Raw genomic sequence first — 22,274 nt, 5'->3', positions numbered from 1 at the left:
ACTCCTGAATCTCTCTCATCTATGAGAATTCTGTAATTATCCCTTCTACCCATTTATGAACTCACTTGTGTGAAATTTCACCTGCTGCCATAAGAATGTTATATACTGAAACTTTTTATGCCCCTAAATCTCTCCTAAGTTTTGAACAGTGACTCGGTTACTGAATCATTACTAGACTTGGACTAGTAATACTCTCTTCTTATCATCAGAAGCCAATTTTCATTTTCCTCTGTAGGAAAGAAATACATCATTCCAGTTCACTGCCTTCAGTTTAAGGTACGGTGTTACAAAACCTAATGGTGTCTATCACTGGGAGTGAAATCACCTTTTGTGGTTTAGAACTACATTCTCAAAATCAACCTATGTTGTAGTTCAGTATCCAGCTCAGAAACTGTCATTTCCTATCGTTTTTTAAGAGATTCATTCAAGCATTTTTGTTGTGGCATGGCTGACCACGGTGGTGACTATCTTCTGCCCAACAGGTCTGTGGTCAGAGCAGTCATCCATGAAATGGAACATCTGATTTTAGGAACTCTTCAGCCAGAAGTCCAGCAGAGCCATGTCCTATCTACTAGGCTAGTTTCTGACTGAAAGCAATCTCTATTCCCAATGTGGAAGCCAGCCGTTACACATTGTCATCAGGAATACGAGTGTCAGCAGCCTGGAAAAGAGCACATAAAACAGAGCATTCAGGTGTGAGGTGTGTTCTTTTCTTAGGTTTGTCTCTGTTTTTCTGTCCAGTGCCTGTCTAAAATAAACTTCATTTGTACTCCAAGGAGCAAGCCTGCCTGCCTGGTCTCCCTCTCATCTTGTGCATTCACAACTGTTGAGTGGTCCAGATTCAACAAGAACTTACAGCCAAGGTCACCTTCTAGGTACAAGTGACTTGATTTAAACTCTCGGAAACTGAGGTAATCCCTACTTTATGTCCAAGTATTGTAGACACTGAAATTGCAGGCCTTTATTCAAAGAGGGAGCACATATTGCCATTGCTGTTGTCATTTGTAATAAAATCCAAACATATCCTCACAAGAGGGGAGAAGTTATGATCCTGAGTGGATGAAGGCACTAAAATTTCTTTTTCTGTTATAGTTACTGAAGGGAGTAAAGCACTGGAAATTTCTCTGGAGGATTTAAAAATGTGGATCTCCAATGCTTTTATGGGAAATTGAAACAGGACAGAAGAAATGAATCACTGCCATTTGGCTCAGGACTAAGTAGCTGAATTTCAAGTGTGTCTGGGCCTACACTGTGGATACTGAATCCTACCTGAAGTTCCTGATTTAGGCAGATATTCGGAACAAAATTCACCACATTGCAATTTTGGTACTTATCTAGGGGCCTAACTTGAGCAGGATGGATGTATTTTATGATGTGTGCTCATTTTTTGCCATTGCCACATTACTTTTTTGTCACCTCTGAACTTTGGAATTATGGAAAAAATAAAACTATGTGAAGATCAAGTTCTAAGGCTTTTGAGTTTGAAAATAACAATCCTATCCTCTTGTTTCATTCTTGGCAAAGTCATTCTATTTACTATAATTACAGGAAGAGTTCATATGTATTTCCCTATGCACTAGAGACTTGTTGCTGAAACTTGACTTTGCAAATGAAAATGATGTCATTGTTTGCTGCTGGCCTATAGTTCTGTAATCTGGATGATGTCACCACTTTTGTAACAAATAATGGCACTGCAATGAACTTGTGGATTTTTTTTAATCGTAGACTTATTATATACTTTCCAGTCAGATTTTTCTCCAGAAAGGGGAGTAATCAGTTCTTAGAAAAGTAGAGTTCTTATAGGCGAAATGTAGTAATACCCTTAGGCCCCCAGTGGCTCCCACTCTGTTACACTAATTGCTACTAAAAGTTCACAATCAGAATTCTTTTCTTCAAAGAGCTTTAGAATATAGATAAATGTCCCAAAATGCATATATGTGCTTACCCATTCCAAAGTACAGAACGTCAAGGAAGCATGGCAGAAAGCCAGCGTGGACATACATGGAGTTCCTGACCGAGCTCAGACACAGAAAAGAAGTACTCGGAAGGTGGAAGCAGTGGCAGGCTATTTGTGGGAACAAAAAGACATTGCCTGCCCATGTAGGAGTGGAGTTAGGAAAGCCAAAACTCAGCTGGAGTTGAAACTGGCTAGGGAGATAAAGGGCAATCGCAAAGCTTTTTATAAGTACATTGGCAGCAAAAGAAAAGGTGAGGAGAAGGTAGGCCCATTGCTCAAGAGGACAGGGGACCTAGTGACAAGGGACATGGAAGAGGCTGAAGTACTCAGTGCCTTTTTTGCCTCAATTTTCACTGGTAAGGCTTGTCCTCAGGCTTCCCTGGTCCCCCAAACTTACTAGCAGAGTCTGAGGGAGTGAAGCCGTACCCACGGTAGAGGAATACAGAGTTAGGGATCACTTAACGCAGTTTGACATACACAAGAAGATAGAGCTGGACTCTTTACAGCGATAGGACGAGAGGCAACAGACACAAGTTGGAACATGGGAAATTCCAGTAAGATGTTAGGAAAAAAAGATTCACCATGAGGGTGGTCTAATACCGAAACACGTTGCCCAGAGAGGTTGTGAGATCATCCTTGGAGGTGTTCGAGATTTGAATAGCCAAGTCTCTGAGCAAACTGATCTAATTAGACCTGCTGCTAGCAGGGAGTTGGACTAGAGGAGCTCCAAAGGCCCTGTCTAACCTAAATTGTTCTATGAATCTATGAACTTTACCTTGTTTTATAGCCCCATATAATGAATACTTCTGTCTATAAGTTCTTTACGTGCACCATGACAAAATGCAGTAGGTAGCTAGAACAAGGAGAGAGTGAAAGGCTATAGTGAAGATTCCCAGAAAATGTCTGTTAAAGGATCAATATTATACAGTGTCGTGTCCACACACACACACACACAGATCATCTAAAGGGCATGAACTTTTTCTCCTGGCTTTGTATCAGTCTGAATGGAATCCAGTCCCTTAAACAGACCCAGCAACATCATCTGACCACAGGATTAACAGGGAGCTACTAGCTTTTGCCCAGGTTCCTATTAAAGGTGAAGGCTGATAAAGACAGTATCTTTTGGGACTGGTATTACTGGATGACTGGTGCAAAACAAGATTGCTATTTTATCAGAAGATCAGGACAAGTCAGTACTGGTTTTATTTAATTGGGTCATCCACCAACCTTAGGTAGGGGAAAATGAGAGCTCATGCTTATTAGCCTAGCTATGGGCTTAATTTGTATACTTTCAAGTAAACAGGAAAACTGACACAGGCTAGTCTCTGAACAGTTTCCACATGAAGCTATTGTTACAGAATTGGGCATTTACATTATGAGCTATATGTAACAGATACTCACCGCCTTCACGAAAAGAATATTGGACTTGGACATTAAAAACAAAAAACAAAGGGGAGAACCTGAATGTAAATCACCTTTATGTATCAGGGACAGGGGGAGGAGGGAAAGAGAATATACTGCTTTATTCTCATAAACTTCTTCATATAGCTTTGTACTTCATATAGGATCGTACACTGGCAGTGGAGCTGTGTGCTGGTTTAATCCACTAGTGGCATGCATCAGAATTTCTTGATATCACGTGTTTCAGGTTGCAGCATCTTCAAGGCAAGGATTGTGTCAAACAAATTTTGCACAACATCCAGTATAATAAATTTCAAGCTACAATTCTTGAGATGGTAGTTTAAATAATTACCTATTAATTACACATCATGTTAGCCATCCTTAATAATTGAGAAGACTTGTGTGAATTTCTGCATGCAAACAACTAAAATGGAGAGTCAAGCTATGAATCAGTTTCCTACTTACAACTGTAAAATGCACGTAAGCTGCACTATGTATTTTGTAATGAAGCATCAATACAGTTAGTGTATTTTTTATAAATATGTTCTATAACAGAGACCAGTAATAAAATGAAAATGTTTATTCTTGTTAATGAAACATGGTTGATTATAAAGTTTTAAATAAATCTCAGAATTTAGTCAAAGAAAGAAGCAAGTAATCTGAGTAGTTTGGCGGATCTTTAACTATCCAATTAAGGTCTTTCTAAGCGGAAAGTAAAATGCCTTTGGTTGTACTGTTTTGTTATTTCCAGATGTCTAATACACTGAACCCTGCAATGCCACGTCAGTAGTACTCAGGCCATGGAAACCATGTTGTCATTTATTTATATTACTGTAGCATCATAAATTGGGTCAAAACATTTGAGTTCATCAAACCGAGATTTACAAATTGAAGACATGCTCTTGGAAAAAGAAAACAAAAGAAAGAAATGCTGTTTCATAACATTAGAGATTACATGTCCTTTAAAGACAATTTTTCATAGTCTGAGCTATCATTCCTGGAATAGATATTAAGTGTAGTTTAAGCAAGCTACTTTTTATTTGGAACATTCAGTCAGTTTCTCTAAATATGTTACACCCTACATGTTCCTTTTTATTTAGTTGAAATAAGTCTGTATGGGCAACAACTACCAGATTATTAGACCTAAACATATGATCACAAACATCTTATGTATGGTTTGGAACCATCAGCTGTACATATTAAACACAAGCCCCTGGAATCAGTTTAATGCCCTTAAATATTCTCTCTGTTTAACTAAAACATTATTTGTTTCACAGTTGTCTTATTCAAAGAGAGGAAATGGAATGAACCTTTGAAGACAGCAGCCATCTATCACATGGAAAACATCCTATTTTCATTGCTGTATTTCAGATTAAATCTGTCTCCAAATTAAAATGGCTGTTTGCACCAGGCAATCTGCCAGCGAATTTGTAGCATTCTGCTTTTCTCTGCATACACTCGAATTTAAAACAAAAACAGATTATATCAATACTCACACTTCAACATACTCAGTGACAGACTATGAGATTCCCATGATTAAGAATTTCTTATAGAAACCTTATTCAGATTCTCTCACTTGCTAGACTCCATGAAAAGAATTAAATCCATTAAATACTATAAATTGTTCTCTAATTACTTGTAGATGTCATAGGAGCATTAAGTGTGATAATGACAGGTAGATAAAATGGCAAATACAAGAGGAGAAATTAATAACAATCTCTATTTTCACACATGGTTTCTAATCTCACAAAGGAATAGAGCAGTGTCCATCTTTCTTAAAAACAGCATCTCAAAAAATCATACCTGAATGATTTAAAAGAGTAAAAACCGAGTAGCATTTGCAATTTGGACTTCATCCTATTTGCACTTTATTGTAGATTCAAATCTTACAGCACAATTAAGACATAAGTCCAGATTGAGGCAAAATGGATTCGCTTTAGCTTTAGCACAAAGCAACGGAACTCTAAGCCATGGAGAACACAGTGTCTACCTGTGACCTTGCTAATAGAACCGTGCGTAATGGTATTAAAGCCTATCTATTCAATTCAAAAGAGTCTCTGCAAATAGTCTTGGAAGCATTTTCATCTTCTAAGGAACAATAAGCATTCCCCTGGCCCCCAAATACTAATATCTAGAATTGAATTCATTCCTTGTATAGGTTTACACTTTTGACTTGGATTCAAGATCCAATGTCTGTTTGCAAGAATAATTCTTCAAGCTTTCAAGCCCTTCTCCTCTGGGACTTGTTACTGCCAGCTAATCTAACTAATGTTGACAAAGGAGAAATTAAATCTGATTGTTAAACATGGTAAGATCTGCCAGGACACATCTACAGTTTTCATTTACCACCTTCATTTTTAAACAGGGATTCTAATGAACTCAGAAGGACCCTCAGAGTGTCAGTAGTCTCTAGCTCTAAACTCAACATCCAGATTCCCTACTGAGACTCATCTTTTTCTGCTCACAGGTTTGGACCTGGTTGTCAGAGCACCAGTCCCACCATCAAGGACTCAGGCTTTCATCACTACCACTAAATTTCCATCAAATCTAGCCACTTGTACTTTCCACTGCAAGGGACTCCTTCTGACATAATAGCCCTGACACAGTGACCACATCCAGGCTCGCAGCCAGAGTTAATTGTCTTTAAAGAGCCACATACTGCTCTAATGCTTTTTTTCTGCTCTAATGCAGAAGCTCTTTCCTTTTAGTATCTACCTTTACCAGGCTGCTGGGTCCATGTTGCTGTTAGAAAGGGATTGCATTCTTAATATGCTTGGAGAGAGAGAGGGACAAAGAGGGTATACATACTATCCTTCCTCCTGTAGTTTTATGTATCTTTGGAAAGAAGTTCTAAAACGTAGTAATTCTGAGCTAATGATGATTTATGCTCACTATCCTAATGCTTATACAAAGTGTGAGACGATGAAGAAGAAACCTATAGAGTTTTTAACACATTTAATTCCACGTTGCTACAGAGCAGATCTACGGAAACTGAAGCAGAGAAAAGAAATAGCCATGCATAACTCCTACAGAAGGGATACCAGTTCTAGAAACACTGCTGTACTGAGCACATTCACATTTCTGTTGATATTATCCCAGTTTTACTGAGAGAAATTCAAACAATTCACACTACTTAATTTAAAATGGATTTGTACAAATTCAGTCTTTTATTCATTACATGAACATTCACAAAGTGAATGCCAGTCAGAATGAAGGACACAAGATCAGGCCCATAGTTCCAAAAATTAAAACTCCAAAGGTTATATGAAATGTTTACACATTTTCTTTGAAAACGTGTTCATTGTTGGTGAACTGCGTAAAAGATAAATCTTAATGGTACAGCAAAAAACTGATTATGAAACATGTTGATTGTGAAACCTAAGTACAAAATAGACCATAGTTTTTGTATATAAATACATACGTTGTTTAAAAATCAGGTCCTGAGAATATACAGAACCTTACATATGTACTAACGTAAGTCAGTGTATCTGGTCTGAGAAGGAGTATAGAAAGAAGTGCTTGTTCTGGAAAATTAAGCTAAGGTGAAGAAAAGGTATTTTTCCAAAATATAATGACAGAAACAGCAGGTATATGACTTTAAAAAAAATTGCTGCAATTTCTTGGCAATTCAGATGTGCAGATAGCATAGAAAAAATATGTTCAAAAGCCAACATTACTCTCCTTTTGTAGTATGAAATCAAGTGATGCGTTTCTTACACTTTTTCCAGTGGCTCTGAGACTGCCTAAGAAGCAGCTGAATAAAAGTTGATAAACACTCTAAGCTTCATCCTTATTCCAAAATTCTATTCTTGTGCCCTTCTCACTCAAGTGGGAAACTACAAACATCTAAACTGACATTCCATAATGGAAATGAATAACTATGTTACGGAAATAGCTAATAAAGTTTTAAGAGTGAACTATTTAACTGAAAATGATAGGCATTTATGTTACCCTGATACATTATCCCACATAATGGCAGGAGATATCTTTCTATTTCATAGGTTAATTGAAATATGGATTATAGGTTCTCCGAATTTTCATTGAAACTGATTTAATTTTGACTGGTTTATTGTTCATTGTCCATGTATCCCAGTGAATCCCAGTCGCAAGAAATCTACCTGTGTAGCGATGAACACCATTAAGATTTGCAAGGCCACACTGGTTGAACCACCATCCAGTTTTATCACTGAAGTTACTGCAGCTTTTTACAGGCTGTTCTTTAATAGTGCACATTGGCCTGCATCCATCATTATCAACATCAAATGTGCTGAAAGGCATTGAATTCTGATTATCTTCTTTTCTGTATCCTCTGAATGCATCACCTAAGTACAACAGATAAAACAGAATGACAATAAAAGAGTCATTTGTGCAAAAACACATTTCTTTCTTACCGCATACCTTGCAACCTTTTCCTCTGAATTTATTAGGAAGCTAGATTTCTCAAAGGCTCTTCAAGACATCACCAAATATTAAGTTGGTAATGTGTTGAAGATATAAGAAAGAAAAAGTACAGAATACTAAGAAGTATAGAAGAAGTTGAAATTTGATGAAACATCTTTATTTTAATGTCATTTTTAATGATACACACTACCTATGAAGGTAAAGCCTTCTGTCCTCAAAGACAGTGGAAGAAAAGATAAGGAAACAGAAAGCATAGTTAACTTCATATATTCCAGTGATTTGCCCAAAGCCCCAGAATGAGTACTGAATAAAACTGAATTGTTAAAACACAGAGGTCAGTGATTACTCATTCTGTTATCTTAGCAAAGAAATAATGTTTCTTACAAACACAATTAGAAAAAGGCACCAGCACTGTGGCAATAGGTGAACATTCTTTCATACTAATATACATGAAGCAAAAAATTAGAAAAGAGCGGTAAGACATGGTGCGATGGTTAACAAGAATCTTTACACATTTAGTATAGCTAGTAGTATACCTATACATTAACACAGAAGGTCTGCAGCTGTAATTTAATACTCTGTTTTTCACAGAATCACACAGAATGGTTGAGGTTGGAAGGGACCTCTGGAGATCACCTAGTTCAACCCCCCTGCTCAAGCAGGGTCACCCAGAGTATGCCACCCAGGATCGTGTCCAGAAGGCTTTTGAAAATCTCCAAGGGTGGAGACTCCACAACCTCTCTGGGCAACCTGTTCCAGTGCTCAGTCACCCTCACAGTAAAGAAGTTTTTCTGTATATTCAGATGGAGCTTCCTGTAAGATCACCCCTCAGTCTTCTCTTCTCCAGGCTAAACAGGCCCAGCTCTCTCAGCCTTTCTTCACATGAGAGATGCTCCAGTCCCTTAATCATGTTAGTAGCCCTTTGCTGGACTTGCTCCAGTAGCTCCATATCTCTCTTGTATTGGGGAGCCCAGAACTGGACACAATATTCCAGGTGTGTCTCACCAGGGCTGAGTAAAGGGGGAGGATTACCCCCCTCAACCTGCTGGCAATGCTCTTCCTAATGCGCCCCAGCATACCACTGGCCTTCTTGGCCACAAGGGTTTGTTGTCCCCCAGGTCCTTCTCTGCAGAGCTGCTTTCCAGCAGGTCAGCCGCCAGCCTGTACTGGTGCATGGGGTTATTCCTCCCGAGGTGCAGGAGCCTGCACTTGCCTTTGTGGAACGCCATGAGGTTCCTCTCTGCCCATCTCTCCAGCCTGTTGTGGTCCCTCGGAATGGCAGCACAGCCCTCTGGTGTATCAGCCACTCCTCCCAGTTTTGTATCATCAGCAAACATGCTGAGGGTGCACTCTGTGCCTTCATCGAGGTCACTGGTGAGTAAGTTGAACAGGATTGGACCCCGTCCTGACCCCTGGGGGACATCACTAGCTACAGGTCTCCAGCTGGACTTTGTGCCACTGACCACAACCCTTTGAGCTCTGCCATTCGGCCAGTTCTCAATCCACCTCATGGTCCACTCATCTAGCCCACGCTTGCTGATCTTGCCTATGAGGATGTTATGGGAGACAGTGTTCATATATCAGCCAGTAACTGTTGCATGCTGTAGACCTCATTTGTTCTGATCAGTTTCTTATTCTGCCCTTGGTACATCACTATCTGAGCATCCCTGAACTAAGCAAAGCAGTAACATCAAGATGACTTCCACTGACATCAGCAAATTGGGGATGAGGTAATGGACATCTAAAGAATTGGACCACTAGATAGATACACACAAACACATACATACAACCTCATATATATATTATATATATATTCTCTGAACTTGAATCTATTACAATTTCTGTATTAAAGGAGTGTTCATTCAATTATTATTCCATTGAAGACCTTGAAGTAATAGGACAGAGTGATTTCCAACTATATACAGTTTGATGTTGGCATAACCAGTCACTACATCATTAATCATTTACCTGCATAAGCATTCATTATGCACAAAAATACCATATAAATAGAGAAAACAGATTAGAAACTATCATTTTTAAAATTATTCTAATTAAATATTACTTTTTGAATGCTTTTTTTCACCTTAAGAAAGGGAGTAGTTACTTTTAAAATACTAAGAAGGTGGATCTTACCAGCATTTCCTGAATAACGCCCTAAATGGATTTTAAAAGAACATGCTTCATCATCTATCCAAAATCCATCATATGATGCATAAGCACGCTTGTCGTTTTCAGATTCCAAATCCACATGAAGACTGAAACTAGTTGTTTTTTGATTTACTATATGAAAAATCTTCCTCAGTCCAAGCCAAAATTCCCCTACAACAGAAATATTATGTATAGTCAATAAACTTCTAGAGAAAGAATTTGTAAAAGAAAATGGTTTCTTCTAGTTTTCCTCCTTTACTTCCTGAACCAAGTGCAATAAAACTTGTCTGACAGGCATATGGTCCTTTGGAATATTAATAAAAGTAAAGAGAAGTCTCCCTACTTCACTGGTAAAATCCATGGACAGAATTCTCATGTGTGCACCATTTTTCCCTGTGAGCATTTTAGAAAATTGTCCACATGGTAACTTTCGAGTGTCCATCTTCAGTATAACATGGAAGGGTACGAAAATTGGATGTGCTCTCCATTTGACTAAACAGAGCACTCCTAAAGGCAATACTGACAAATGATTAATGTTATCATTGTATGAAATGCAACAAAACTCAAACCCTCTGCTCAAGACTTGCTGCCTCTATAAATCACACTTTTTTCCATAAGACTGCCCCATATGAACTGTGCTTGCCTGTATAGCTTGAAAGTTGTGTGCTTTCATTGCAATCCCAGATAAATTCCTGAAAAAGCAACTGTCTTTGGACTCGCTGGATGAAAGGTGGCAGTGAAAAAAATAAAACGACAGTCGTGTTGATATTAGCTACTGAGATATTTCAATTCTGTTTATAACTTTGTATCCCCTGTGGTGAAGTATCACTGATTTGTTCTGCTTGAACAAAATAATTTGTAAGTGTGATCAAAAGCAACTAAGGCTTTTTTAAATCTGAAAAATTGGAGGCAATATAATTTCTCAATTATTTCAGAAAGAAAATATTGCAACCTTTTTAACGTATCTTGTGAGAAAGAGTCTGAGGCTGGGGCATGGCTAAAGATTCCACTAGGGCAATAATCATTATTGAGAAGATCAAGCAATTGATTTGGTGAAAAAGAAACTCTAAGTATAAATAACAGTTTTTTAAGAAACAGGATCTTTCCCCTCTAGTCTCTGTAATACTAAAAATCCCACACAATTTAGTGGGAATGTAGCTCATATACAGACAGCAGAATCCTTGGGTCCAAAACATTTAGAATATTTAAAAGTAATACCAGATAGGTCACCAAATCCATCCAGATATTCAGACCATGTTCTCTGAAATTCAATGATTCCATCTGTTCTTTTCTGAATCACAGTCCATCCACCTCCTTGAAAATCCATGTCACACAAAACCTAAAACAGACATAGATTAGAGCATTCTTGAAGCGGCTGTAATAAAGAAAATAACATTTTAAATAAAACAAAGTGGACTATTCAGAGTTTTGCTAGACAATATACCTTTCAAATATTTTAACAAAAATCCCAAAGAAAAGTAACTGAACTATGAAGCTGCATTACTTTCTTATACGTTCTTGTTAGACTGTTTGAGTTGGAGATTTCCTCAACCAGTATGGAGCTGCAATGTGATGTAATACAACCTGGGGAATCTTGGATCCTCAAATAACTCAATGTCATGGATGCTTTGAACAGCCCTTGCAGCACAAGTATCTGAATGAATGATAGAAAACATCATGTGCCTGAAAGAACAACTGGAAGATGATGGGCTTTATCCCAGGAGAATCATGTGGTAATTTCAGTCACCCAAGGAGGGTGGAACTGAAATAAAAAGAAATACATATGATTCCAAAATGAATACTTAGATACAAATACCTAAAACACATTAAAAACAATCCCATTGTCTCATCCACGGTCTTGAGAAGATGATTGCATGCTTGGCTACTCCTCTCAGCGTGAGTAAGAAATACAGACAAGAGCCAACTTGGTCACAATATCCAACTCTGATCCAATATAAATCAATGGGAGTTTGATACCTCTTGAAAGGATCAGATTTGGCTGTACATGAAAGGTTATCAGCCAATTACTTTGATCTGGCACTAAACATACAGCAGCCAAGTAAGAATATGAGTAGGTATGTCATTGCTGTATAGTTTCTTAATCCCTTATGTGCTGGAAATGATGCAATGTTTTTTTTTTCTGAAAGCTTCATAGTATTTTATCAACGTTACAGCTTGCTGTATATCCCGTATCATGCAAGGTACGAGGAATGTGATTGTGCCAGGCACAATTTAAATGAAATGGGCATAAGGATGTCTCTACTGAATATTTCTTCCCTTTCCATCTTTAGCATGCATAAAGCAGCATATTTCCAAACAATCATTTAGTTTCTCCGACCTACTGTGAAAAATCATTGATTTACATTTACTCATCAAAAATGTATCAGAAAATGATCATAATTCAGTTTTCCAGAAGTTAAAATTGGTTTTAATTGCCTCATGTTTGAATGCTCACAGAGAAGCCCATTTGGGACTAATTTTCGGAGATAATGAGAATCTGCAGCTCTGGCTGAAAATAGATATTCTTAGAGCTCCTGGAATTCAGGTTTAAATTAGCACAAGTTAGGCATCCAAATCTGAGCTCACTTTTGAAAACATGAGGTTTCAAACATGAAAACATGAAGACAGGATCAAATTTTCTAAATAGCTGTCTTAATTCATCTGATACCTTTATGCAAATAATTCTAAAGGCTAAAATTTTAGTTACAATTACACTTAAGGGGCAGCTTATTTTTTGCTGTTGAAAGGGTACTCATTGAAATAAATTACTTCATGCTGGCCTTCTTTTCTGTTTTTTTAGTTTCCTGCTGCAGTATTCTGCCTCTGTGTATTTTTGTTATTTAGCTAGTTTTCAAACCTTCCCAAACTCTTGGCTATCAGCCTCTTAAAATGCATTGTGATTTATTGTATGTGTATTAATGTCTTGATTCTTTTGTTCATCTACCATTTTTCTTGTACTCTTTTTGTGCTTCAAACATGGAAGGATTTGCACTAAACAGTTTTCTTAAAGTAACATTCTTTATGGAACACATCTTTTAGGTATTGTTCTCTGAGAACTTTTTGGCATTGACTTTTCAGTTCTGTGTAACATCTATCAGACAAGAAGTGAGACGCTCTTATGCATGCAGAAGTTTCTTCTCATTATTTACTATTACTCTATGGTTTTAATCAAATTATTATGACTTTTCCTTTTGTTTCTTGTTCTCCTTAAGGAACCTTTCCATTCATAACTGATTCCCAGGTCTTTAGACACTGGCAGTAACTTTAAATGTGGAAAAGTGTCAAAAATACTTTTGAAGTGAAAGGAACCTTATCATTTCAGATATATCTGCTAAAAGCTACAAGTGGACCAAGAAATCACTTTTCTCATAGATTAGTCAGACTGTCTCTCAGTAAAAGTAATTTGTATGAGGTATGAATACTTTCTCAGCAGGACCCCCTCTATCAGAGACAAGCTCCTCAATCCAGAAGAAATTCTGAAACAAATGCATTTGTGCTATGGTTCAGCTGCGGGTGAGGCAGACAGCATTTTCTTCAAACTATTAATATGATTGTTCTGTGAATGCTTGCATTGGCCTTTGCCTATCCTTTATCTTGAAGGAAGTTACTGATGAGCTACAGATCTTTTCCCCAAGCTCCCTATACTATGCAAACAGTATAACAGACTCCTCTGTTGGGGGACTGCAGAACCAAGCTCTTTTTTTCTTTTCAGGTCCTAACATACTTCTGAAGCTTTTTCATAATGAGTTCGAGCTCTTTTTTGTAGTATTTTGTAGGGTTCCAACTGGCTGGGGATAAAGGGATTCATCCTTTGTTATATATAAAGAAAAATTATAAATTTAGTTAATTTCTACAAATTTCTTGGCAGAAACTGGGAAAGTCTTCACAATTATAATAAAAGCAGACACATTTGGATGACAACACACTTTTTATTCATCTGTGGAGAAATAGTCAAGGAAAATACTTTAGATCTGTTAAATATACTATAATGCATATTCTCAAGCAAATTTTTACTATTATGTGAGATAAATTTATTACCTCAAAAGGATAATTTGATCCTTCTGGATGGATAATGTACAGACCACTTGGAGTTTTTGAAACTGAACCTACAGTATCTTTAATATCAGTGCAATCCAATCCTAGAGAACAAAGTATTTGATGATGTTTGTTAGCAAAGTATTTGGAAAAAAAACAAATACAGGTTAAGCACAGAGAGGATACATTTTATTAGGAATGCATGAATGATTTCAAACTGCACTTTGTTGTCACGAAAATTTTTAAATCATATTTTATCATGAATTTACCTTATAAATGAAAATTCTCTCAACTCCATTAGGGTCAGAAAGAAGCATAAATAGGAATGGGAATAAATAGGAATTAGAGAAGGTTCTTTCTGATCTTAACTGACACTATATAGAACATAAAGATTGTATATCTGGGTCTTATTTTATAGATCTTATTCTTATTTGGGTAATACTCTTACTGAGTAAAAAGACATTTAATCTAGAGAAGGATGACTGCTTCTTGAAAATACTCATATTTAAAGTTGTAAAAGCCTTTACATCATTCGTATATACAAAAAATCCTTTGCTTCCAAGTGTTAAGTCAGATCCCTGTTAAACATATTCAAGCAAGCAGTTTCTAATGCCAATAGGACTGCTTAGAGGTAACATTTCCTTTAGTTGAGATGGACACTGCAAAGATTAACTGAAAGATAGTTCAGCGTACAGGTGGATTCCATCCCATTTGAAGAAGGATTTTGCAAATGCCGAGTACACTTTATTTTATTACAAAAGAAAGTAGTATTTAGAAACATCAGAATATTTATGAACTGATGATCATATTAGCTATTTTGTATAAAAATCAACAGGTTGCTAAATATGATGCCTAGAATTATCAGTTTGCAAGTTATTTAAAGAACTGTTTTCGATGAGATTTTTAAACAGTTACAAATTTTCCAAAGTTTGTGTGTGCATACTAACACATAATAAATGCTGTAAATGTCATCATTGCTTACCTTTGCTTTTAATTAGTTCTCTGTCAAGATATGCACAGAGATAAAAAGCAAAAATAGCAAGACTAAAGGGGAAAAAAACTTACCATGAGATTGAACTGCTTTGTAAGGAAGTGGATCTAAATGCTTTCTTAAAACTTGTGAATTCAAAAGAAGTAGTCTGCTCATGAGTTCATTCACCTGCAAGTTCAAATAAAAGATCTTTAAATAGATTGCAATGAGAAATTTTGAATTCTAAAGATTTTCTCTTTGACTCCTAGATAATTATAATCTGAAGTTCATTTTTGTGATGTGTTAGTGAGTCATAACTGTAATATATGAATGGGTCTGAGTTTTTATTTTTGCATGCATCATTTTTAGGCACAATCCAATTTAATTCAAGAAAAGTCCTTCAGTTTGATTAAGGCTTTTCGTCTCTGCTGAGTGCATGGTGTTTGTAAAATGCTATCAAGTTTAATGGTAATATAATACATGTTATTTGCACAAATAGAACAGGATTACATACAGCAAACTGGAGGAATGGGCTATCACTTGTCTTACTGTCATGTGTGCCACTAAATTAAGTACCAGGTGGTGCTAATCACTCCTTGTAGAAATCACACTCATACCCTACCTAAAGTACAAAGGACAGTACTAGGGACCCTAATTCTACTGTTTTCAATAGCACTATAAATGCTTAATTTTCTCCAGTTAGACAATAACTGTAGTGCTAAATAAATAAAAATCCATATGATAAATAAAAAATGTACCTGATTAGAAAGGTAATCCAAAGAAGACTGTTGATCATCCATCATGTTTCTTATCATTTTTTTTGTACTTCTTGCATATTCAACAAGAGAGTTTTGCAAATTTCCTTTAAAAGAAATATGTTCATCCACTTTGTTAACATAAATTTAGAAGCATTCTTTACTGAATAAGTGGCATGCTTATTTATGATGCCTAAGAGAATACTAAAGGTATTTAACTTCAGGATGCCTAAAAGTGAGACCTAAATAGTACTGAGACCACAGATTAAATCCAAAGATGCTTGGAACCTCAGACTCACTGGTTGCAGTGAAGACATGACGATTCTTCTGATTTGCCTCTACAAAGGAGAATTTCATCTTATCCTTGGGCTACTTGGATAACCAGTTAATAGTTACTATAGAAATACAAATGTAAATGGTAAAAGATAGATACATTAGGTTTCCTGTCATCCTACATTTCAATCATTTGCTTCGCTACTCATACTCACGGTTCTGGATTTTGCCCTGATACTAAAAATACAAAAAGTAAGCTTGACATTATTAATGTCAATTAATAATACATATTAAAAGTTATATGGGAAAGACAAGACTTTTGACAAAATATCCTGAGGCTGTTTACATCAATTGCTGGGTAGTTTGTGAAGGCAGCAAACAAAGAATACCAACACATCTTCTATATAGACATCTTCTATAAAGGCAGGCTGAAGTATAGATTTCCTCCCAGTTAATTTCAAGCATCTAACTATGCTGCCTAAATGAGGGACAGACACCCCCTCTTCCTCTCCAATGGAGAGAGCTACAGACATTCAGAGGACAGCACAGACTTAGCTGGGCTGAGCTGCTGCTTGGATTTGCCTCCAGTGATTATAAAGAGAGACTAGCAAGATTATACTTTACCTTTGGCACCTCAGCTACCTACACTGCACCCTTCTTTTGACCAGTTGGGTCAAAAGCTGTCGCACGTGCTCACCTTTGGCACCTCGGCTGTTTACGCTGCACCCTTCTTTTGACCAATACCCAGCCTGAGCAGCTGGGTCAAAGGCTGTCACATGTGCTCAAGAAGACTAAAAAGTAAATTAGCACAGCATAGCATAGCACAGCGAAGGATTACATAGCACGGCATTGCATAGCTTGTCGTTGAGAGTATTCTTTATGAATACATACTGCACATGTAATGTTTTTCCCCTCGTAAAATTTTAGCTTGAACATCACATGGTACAAGGCATTGTTCTTTTTGTTTTGAAATATCTGCAGATTTATTTTTCTCTTCTGCCTTGAGTGGTCCTTCCACAGCTCCAACATTCCTTGTGCCCTGTTGTACCAAACAATGGAGGGGGAATTAAATTGATCATAAAACATAAATAAAATTGCCCAGTCTGCCAAAATGAAGCAGATTACTCCATGGATCTTCCTTCAAAATCTTTTTTATATTAAAAAAAAAACTTTATCAAGCAGTAATTGACAGACCTAAGATTACACAGCTGCAGGACTGAGTCCTGTTAGATGTCTTCTCCTTAGCCATAGCTCACAAGAGTATGTCAGAGGTAAAGAGTAACCTCTGCAAGTTTTGAAAACACTACCAACATTTCTGGTAAAGTATTCTGCCTCTGAGCACTGTAAACTGGAGGCCTGAAATGCAAACACTTGTATTTAGGAAGCTCACATTTTAGGTATCACCATACCCAACAGACATCTCAAATGCTAACAAAGTTATTTTCACTGGAAAGGAGCAGGCTTTTGCATTTACTACATATTCTCAAAACAGTTCCACAGGAAATATTTGCACCTGTTTTTAATCTATGCACACAAGCCCTCCCAAACAGACTTGCAGACAAACCAAACATTTAAAAAATATCTTAAATGCTTCTGTAGAGGAAAGAATAAAGAGACATTATTCACAGGGATACTGTCACATGAAAGGGTAATAATAAAAACAGTAGTATAAGTAGTTTCAGACTACCACACCTCTTAATGTTGTTTTAAAATAATATTTGCATATTTTAGTATTTTTTTTTCTTCCACAATGCCATGTGACAAACCTGGGTAAGAAATAAGGGAATGTCCCTGACTCATCACATAAACAAATGCTAAAAGTAATTCCTGAAATATGTGTCACCATAGAGAACATTATGAAACATTTTCATTTCAGTCTTTGTTTTTTAATTACATAATCTCAGCAAGGCACTGTACACTGTTCATACACAGTATTTTCAGATGTAAATAGGACCCCTGAAAACAAAGATTTTCATGAAAAAGAAAAATTCTTTAGACTTGATTGTATGTTTAACATATGTGTTCTCACTTCCTGCTTCAGATTTCTCTTTCTGGTACTGGCACTACACTGGCACAGCACTGAACAGTTCTTTCCTGACTTTTGCTTTTAAAAAGTGAAAGTAAAAAATATAGAAAAATGTTAACAAAGAGATTTTACAAAACAACTGTCTTAATTCTTAATTTAGTTGCATCTTGTTTCTCAAATAAATGCTAGAGAATTTAAAGAGTATGTTTCTCTAAGTTTGAAAAAAAGCACAAAATAAAGGAAGAAAATTTCTGTAAGAGTTATAAATAAATCATTTGAAACTTATAAATAGATCACTTGAAATTAAGTTTTGTTCCAGGGCTTTATCATAGCTACTCACCAGATGTTCCATTAAATACTGTCAAGCAAATATTTTAAATCAATATTTATTTTTTGAAAGAGCAGATATGAAACGGACAATTAAATCTGACCTTAGCGATACAAGTAAAAACTGTGACGCTGCCAAAGACAACAGAGTTGCTCTGCGTTTACACTAATGCAAGTGAGATAAAAATATGGCCTAACGACGGAGCTGTGAATAAAGGGCATTAAGACAAAAATGTTCTGCTCCTTATCTACGCAATTGCTACAATTTCAGTGCAGCTTCTTCTATCTGAAAATACCTGATTCTTCTATACTTCCATATCTCCCCTGAAGAAAGCAACCTACATTTTAAAAACACCTGTCACTGTTACATTCCTTATCTTAGCTAACAATATAACCAAAAATCTTACCTTAAATGGACAAGGTTTGACATTACTTATCACAGTCTCTCCCCAGCCAAACAAAAAAACACTGAGACAAATAAATGAAGTTACCCTAAGATGGCTCATCTTTTACTTGAAGAAATGCAAGCGCTTTGACGGCTTTTGAATTTCTGTGGAAAGAACTGCACACTCCAAAGTCCTGAGCTCACTATTTGGGAATGTGCACAGCACGAAGGGCAGCCAACACATCACTCCTTTAGTGCCTGCCTTTAATAAAACACACTCCAGTTACACAGTAGATTTATATACTGTGTTGCTTTCAACCTGAGAGAAATTACTGCTTATTATCTTTATATGACTCATCAAGCATATAAATATTTTTATTGTGATAAGACTGTGGCAAAGTTTGTTATATGCTATTTCTGCACATTAGTATATATATATTTGTATTGAGTCTGGGCTAGTCTGTGCTAGTTGAAAGAAAAAACTATTAATCAATGTTTTCATCTTTGTACAAAGGTTTTTCTAACTAAAATGAAGCTGTTCACATTGGTCTGGTGGTAGCGCACTAGATCCGGCTGTGGGGGCAGTTTCAGGGTATGCCCTACAAGCAAATTCCAAATAGAAAACTGAAAAATGTTACTTTAAAATAATACTTTGTGTTATGTTGAAAATTGTTTACAGATGTGACAATAAAATCAGCAGTATCATGGTCTCACTGGCAGCACATCTTCAAGGAGAGAGGTATGGAGACTGGGACAATCATTCAAATGCAATGAATTTTACCTCTGAGGAATGTCGGAGTACCGGAGAACATTCTGAAAAGGAAGAAAATTAAACATGCAGTCCACAATCCTGAATTAAAAGCATGTATTGGGCACTTACAGCTCTACCTTAAAAAACTGGATCTGATATTCCTCCAGTTTGATCAACCAAAAAGCAAATTATTTTGCAAGTTCATAAAAGTCCAACAGATTTTCAACTACTCACACACATTTGAGAATTTGTGTGTGATTTGCTTGAGTAAATGAAACCTCAGTTTCTGACATGTTACTGGGAGATATAATGTCTAATGGATAACCAGAATACACTGTTCAACATCCCCTTACACTACAAAGAATATTGAACAATATTCTAAATTTGTCTTGATACTGGCGTTCATCTCTATTCCTGTCTGAAGTCAGAATACTCAGGAAATAGCCTTTACTACAATGAGATTTGAAAGCAGTTGGGAGAGGAGACTTAATCCAGTTTTAAATCCAGGTTTTAATCCGTTTTTTAAATCTAATGTTTTCTTTGGAAATGAGTATCAAAAAGGTACGAAGTGCCTGCACCTGGCTTCTTCCTGAGAGGAGCACATTCTCTGCCTGTGCAATTACTAACAGCTTTGGTTCTTTGATATCTCACAAAATCAAATTTTTAATTTGTCCTAAAGTAATTCATAGCATATTTTTCCAAAATAAGAAACACCGGAATGTAACTAGTGCACCAATTGATGCTCTCATAAAAAGATGAAGACTATGATCCAAAAGTACAGTCTCTGACAGGGAGGTAAGAAAGTAGAAAGACTTTCATGGCTACCCGTATACAACATTAAGGGGGAAATAACAGGGTTTTTTCTTCTTTCTATACACAGAAATAGGAAGAGGAGCCGAATGTTAGGAAGGAGCGCTAAAAAAGGTCAGAACTGTGACTGAACTCTTTACCCCTCCTCACCCCGTGAACTGGCCTTCAGTTAACCTGAAGCTTGGAGGAAAGTAAAATATGAGGTAAAGGGCTACAGCAGATTAATCTCCTCTGTAACAAAAGCAAAGGAAATGTGTTTCTGCAGGAGCACAGCTATGCTCCAGCCTCTACCTAAGATTTGTAATCAAGTCAAAATTTGTCTCACAAAGATTAAGGAACTGATCTTTATCCTTCACTGGAATATCAGTCTCTAGCCCACATAAAAATTTATAAAACTTCTTTGAAGTCAGATGTCTGGGCAGTGGGACCTTCCATTTTGTAACCACATGAGATCAGGCTGCTTCCTGTCCCGGAAGAATCATACGGTTATGGAATATATGGTCCTCAGCCAGTCACCTTCTCATCCCACAAACTGAAAGATGCAAGATCGGTCACCAGGAGGAGACAGTTAATAAACCTAAGAGTTACGAAGAAGTAAAAAACGGAAAAGAAAAAAAAAAGACCAGAAGATATGTAAAGACTATTTTTAATCCTAAATTTCAGAAGGTTCTAAGGTGAAGGTGGGAGTTGTGCTGGACAAGATCAAAATTTCCAATTCTGTCAGGCTCACGATGACTATGAACTTGAATCTTCCTAGGTGTGACATGGCCTCAAATTCCACAGTAGTTTCGCAGCTCCACTACAACCCTGCCTGGGGGGATCAGGTCTTGATACTGATAAAGCTTTCTACTGCATCCTAAATGAAGCAGTGGAAAGTGGGATTTAAAAAGTTTATGTAGGTTAAAAAGAACATGCAAAGTACCACCTAGAGGAAATAAAGCAGCAACTATTCTTCTACCTGTGACACCGAAAAGTGAATTCAGATTGGGCAGAGAGGAGACTTTGGGGCTGGTATGCTGAATTAGAGATGAAAGACTGCCATTTCAGGATTTTCTTCTCAGCTATGAAACTGGGATGTTATAAACATGTTCGGAAATCTGAGTCTCAGTGGTCTTGACTGTAAAATGGTAATGGTAACACCTGCCTCACAAGCTGTGTTACAAGAATCTGTTCGGGGGCTGTGATAAAAGTGTTTCACAAATGTAGAGTACTATTTTTACCTCCTAGTCAGAGACATAGAACAGCTGCATGTTGAAAAAGACAAGAATTAGTTTAAACTCAAATACAACAGCCAAGAAATGTCTCGCCAGGAAATCAAGGCATTTAGCCTTGTGCTGACAACTCATCCCAGACGTGGCAATATCCCAGGACAACACACCCTGCTTTGCCTGAAAAAAATGCAGCTTTTCATTCTATCAGAACAAATTACACTTTTTTACTTTGTGTAAGTTTTCTGATTTTCACACACATATTTTACATTTTTTATTGCTATTTCTGCACCCTGTTAAAAAAAATAAAATCTTTATGTTGTTAATTCCAAGTCACAGCCCTGATTAACAGGTTTAAGATGCATCCATACAGGGCTCTCCAAACCCACAAATGGCAGCGGGGCCAGGACAGGGTTTCATTTTTCCTGCAAAAGTACTCAGAGACATGTTTATTATAATAATAATTTTTTTTTTAAAGAAGAAAAAAATCCTGCTATTTGTAAACAGAATACGGGATGGGAAACACGGAGAGCCACGGCGATGCCGCCGCAGGAGGCCCGACACTCCTCGAAGCCGGGCCGCTGTGGAAACGCACGAGCAGCACTGCGACACCCCAGCACCGCCGGACCGAGGGGCCCTCCAAGGCCTGCTGCCCACCACGAGGCCAAGCCGCGCTCAGCCCGACCCGCCATGCCCTTCACGCCTGTTTTTAAGCCTAATAAAGGCAGTTCCCGTCAAACCGCCCCTCCGCACCCCCCCCACACCCCGCCCGGCCCCGGCGGCCCGGCGGAGGCCCCGCCCCCTCGCCTAGCCCCGCCCCCACCCGT

The 22,274-nt window shown here is 37.3% G+C and overlaps 1 protein-coding gene across 1 annotated transcript; it reads right to left on the bottom strand.

The window, feature by feature from the left end:
* Positions 1-3,923: 3,923 nt before the first annotated feature.
* Positions 3,924-18,973, bottom strand: ANGPTL5 (angiopoietin like 5). Its single transcript, XM_026109436.2, has 8 exons — positions 18,701-18,973; positions 16,832-16,979; positions 15,671-15,774; positions 15,008-15,101; positions 13,946-14,046; positions 11,126-11,246; positions 9,893-10,078; positions 3,924-7,680 (listed from the first exon to the last, which is right to left on the bottom strand). The coding sequence occupies exons 1-8, from the start codon at positions 18,797-18,799 to the stop codon at positions 7,361-7,363; spliced, it is 1,173 nt and encodes a 390-aa protein (XP_025965221.1). The 5' UTR covers positions 18,800-18,973; the 3' UTR covers positions 3,924-7,360.
* Between the last annotated feature and the right edge of the window lie 3,301 nt (positions 18,974-22,274).

Source organism: Dromaius novaehollandiae, chromosome 1 (genome assembly GCF_036370855.1).
Source record: "Dromaius novaehollandiae isolate bDroNov1 chromosome 1, bDroNov1.hap1, whole genome shotgun sequence".
In the NCBI taxonomy this organism is placed as follows: Eukaryota; Metazoa; Chordata; class Aves; order Casuariiformes; family Dromaiidae; genus Dromaius; species Dromaius novaehollandiae.
The sequence above is the reverse complement of the archived record's forward strand: the minus strand, read 5'-3'. Positions and strand labels throughout refer to the sequence as shown.

Coding starts and splice junctions, on each gene's coding strand:
- ANGPTL5 (XM_026109436.2), bottom strand. CDS start 18,799: ATGAGCCATCTTAGGGTAACTTCATTTATTTGTCTCAGTGTTTTTTTG. Junction 16,980..18,700: donor TCAAACCTTGTCCATTTAAG/GTAAGATTTTTG, acceptor TTGGTACAACAG/GGCACAAGGAATGTTGGAGC. Junction 15,102..15,670: donor TGGATTACCTTTCTAATCAG/GTACATTTTTTA, acceptor TTGAACTTGCAG/GTGAATGAACTCATGAGCAG.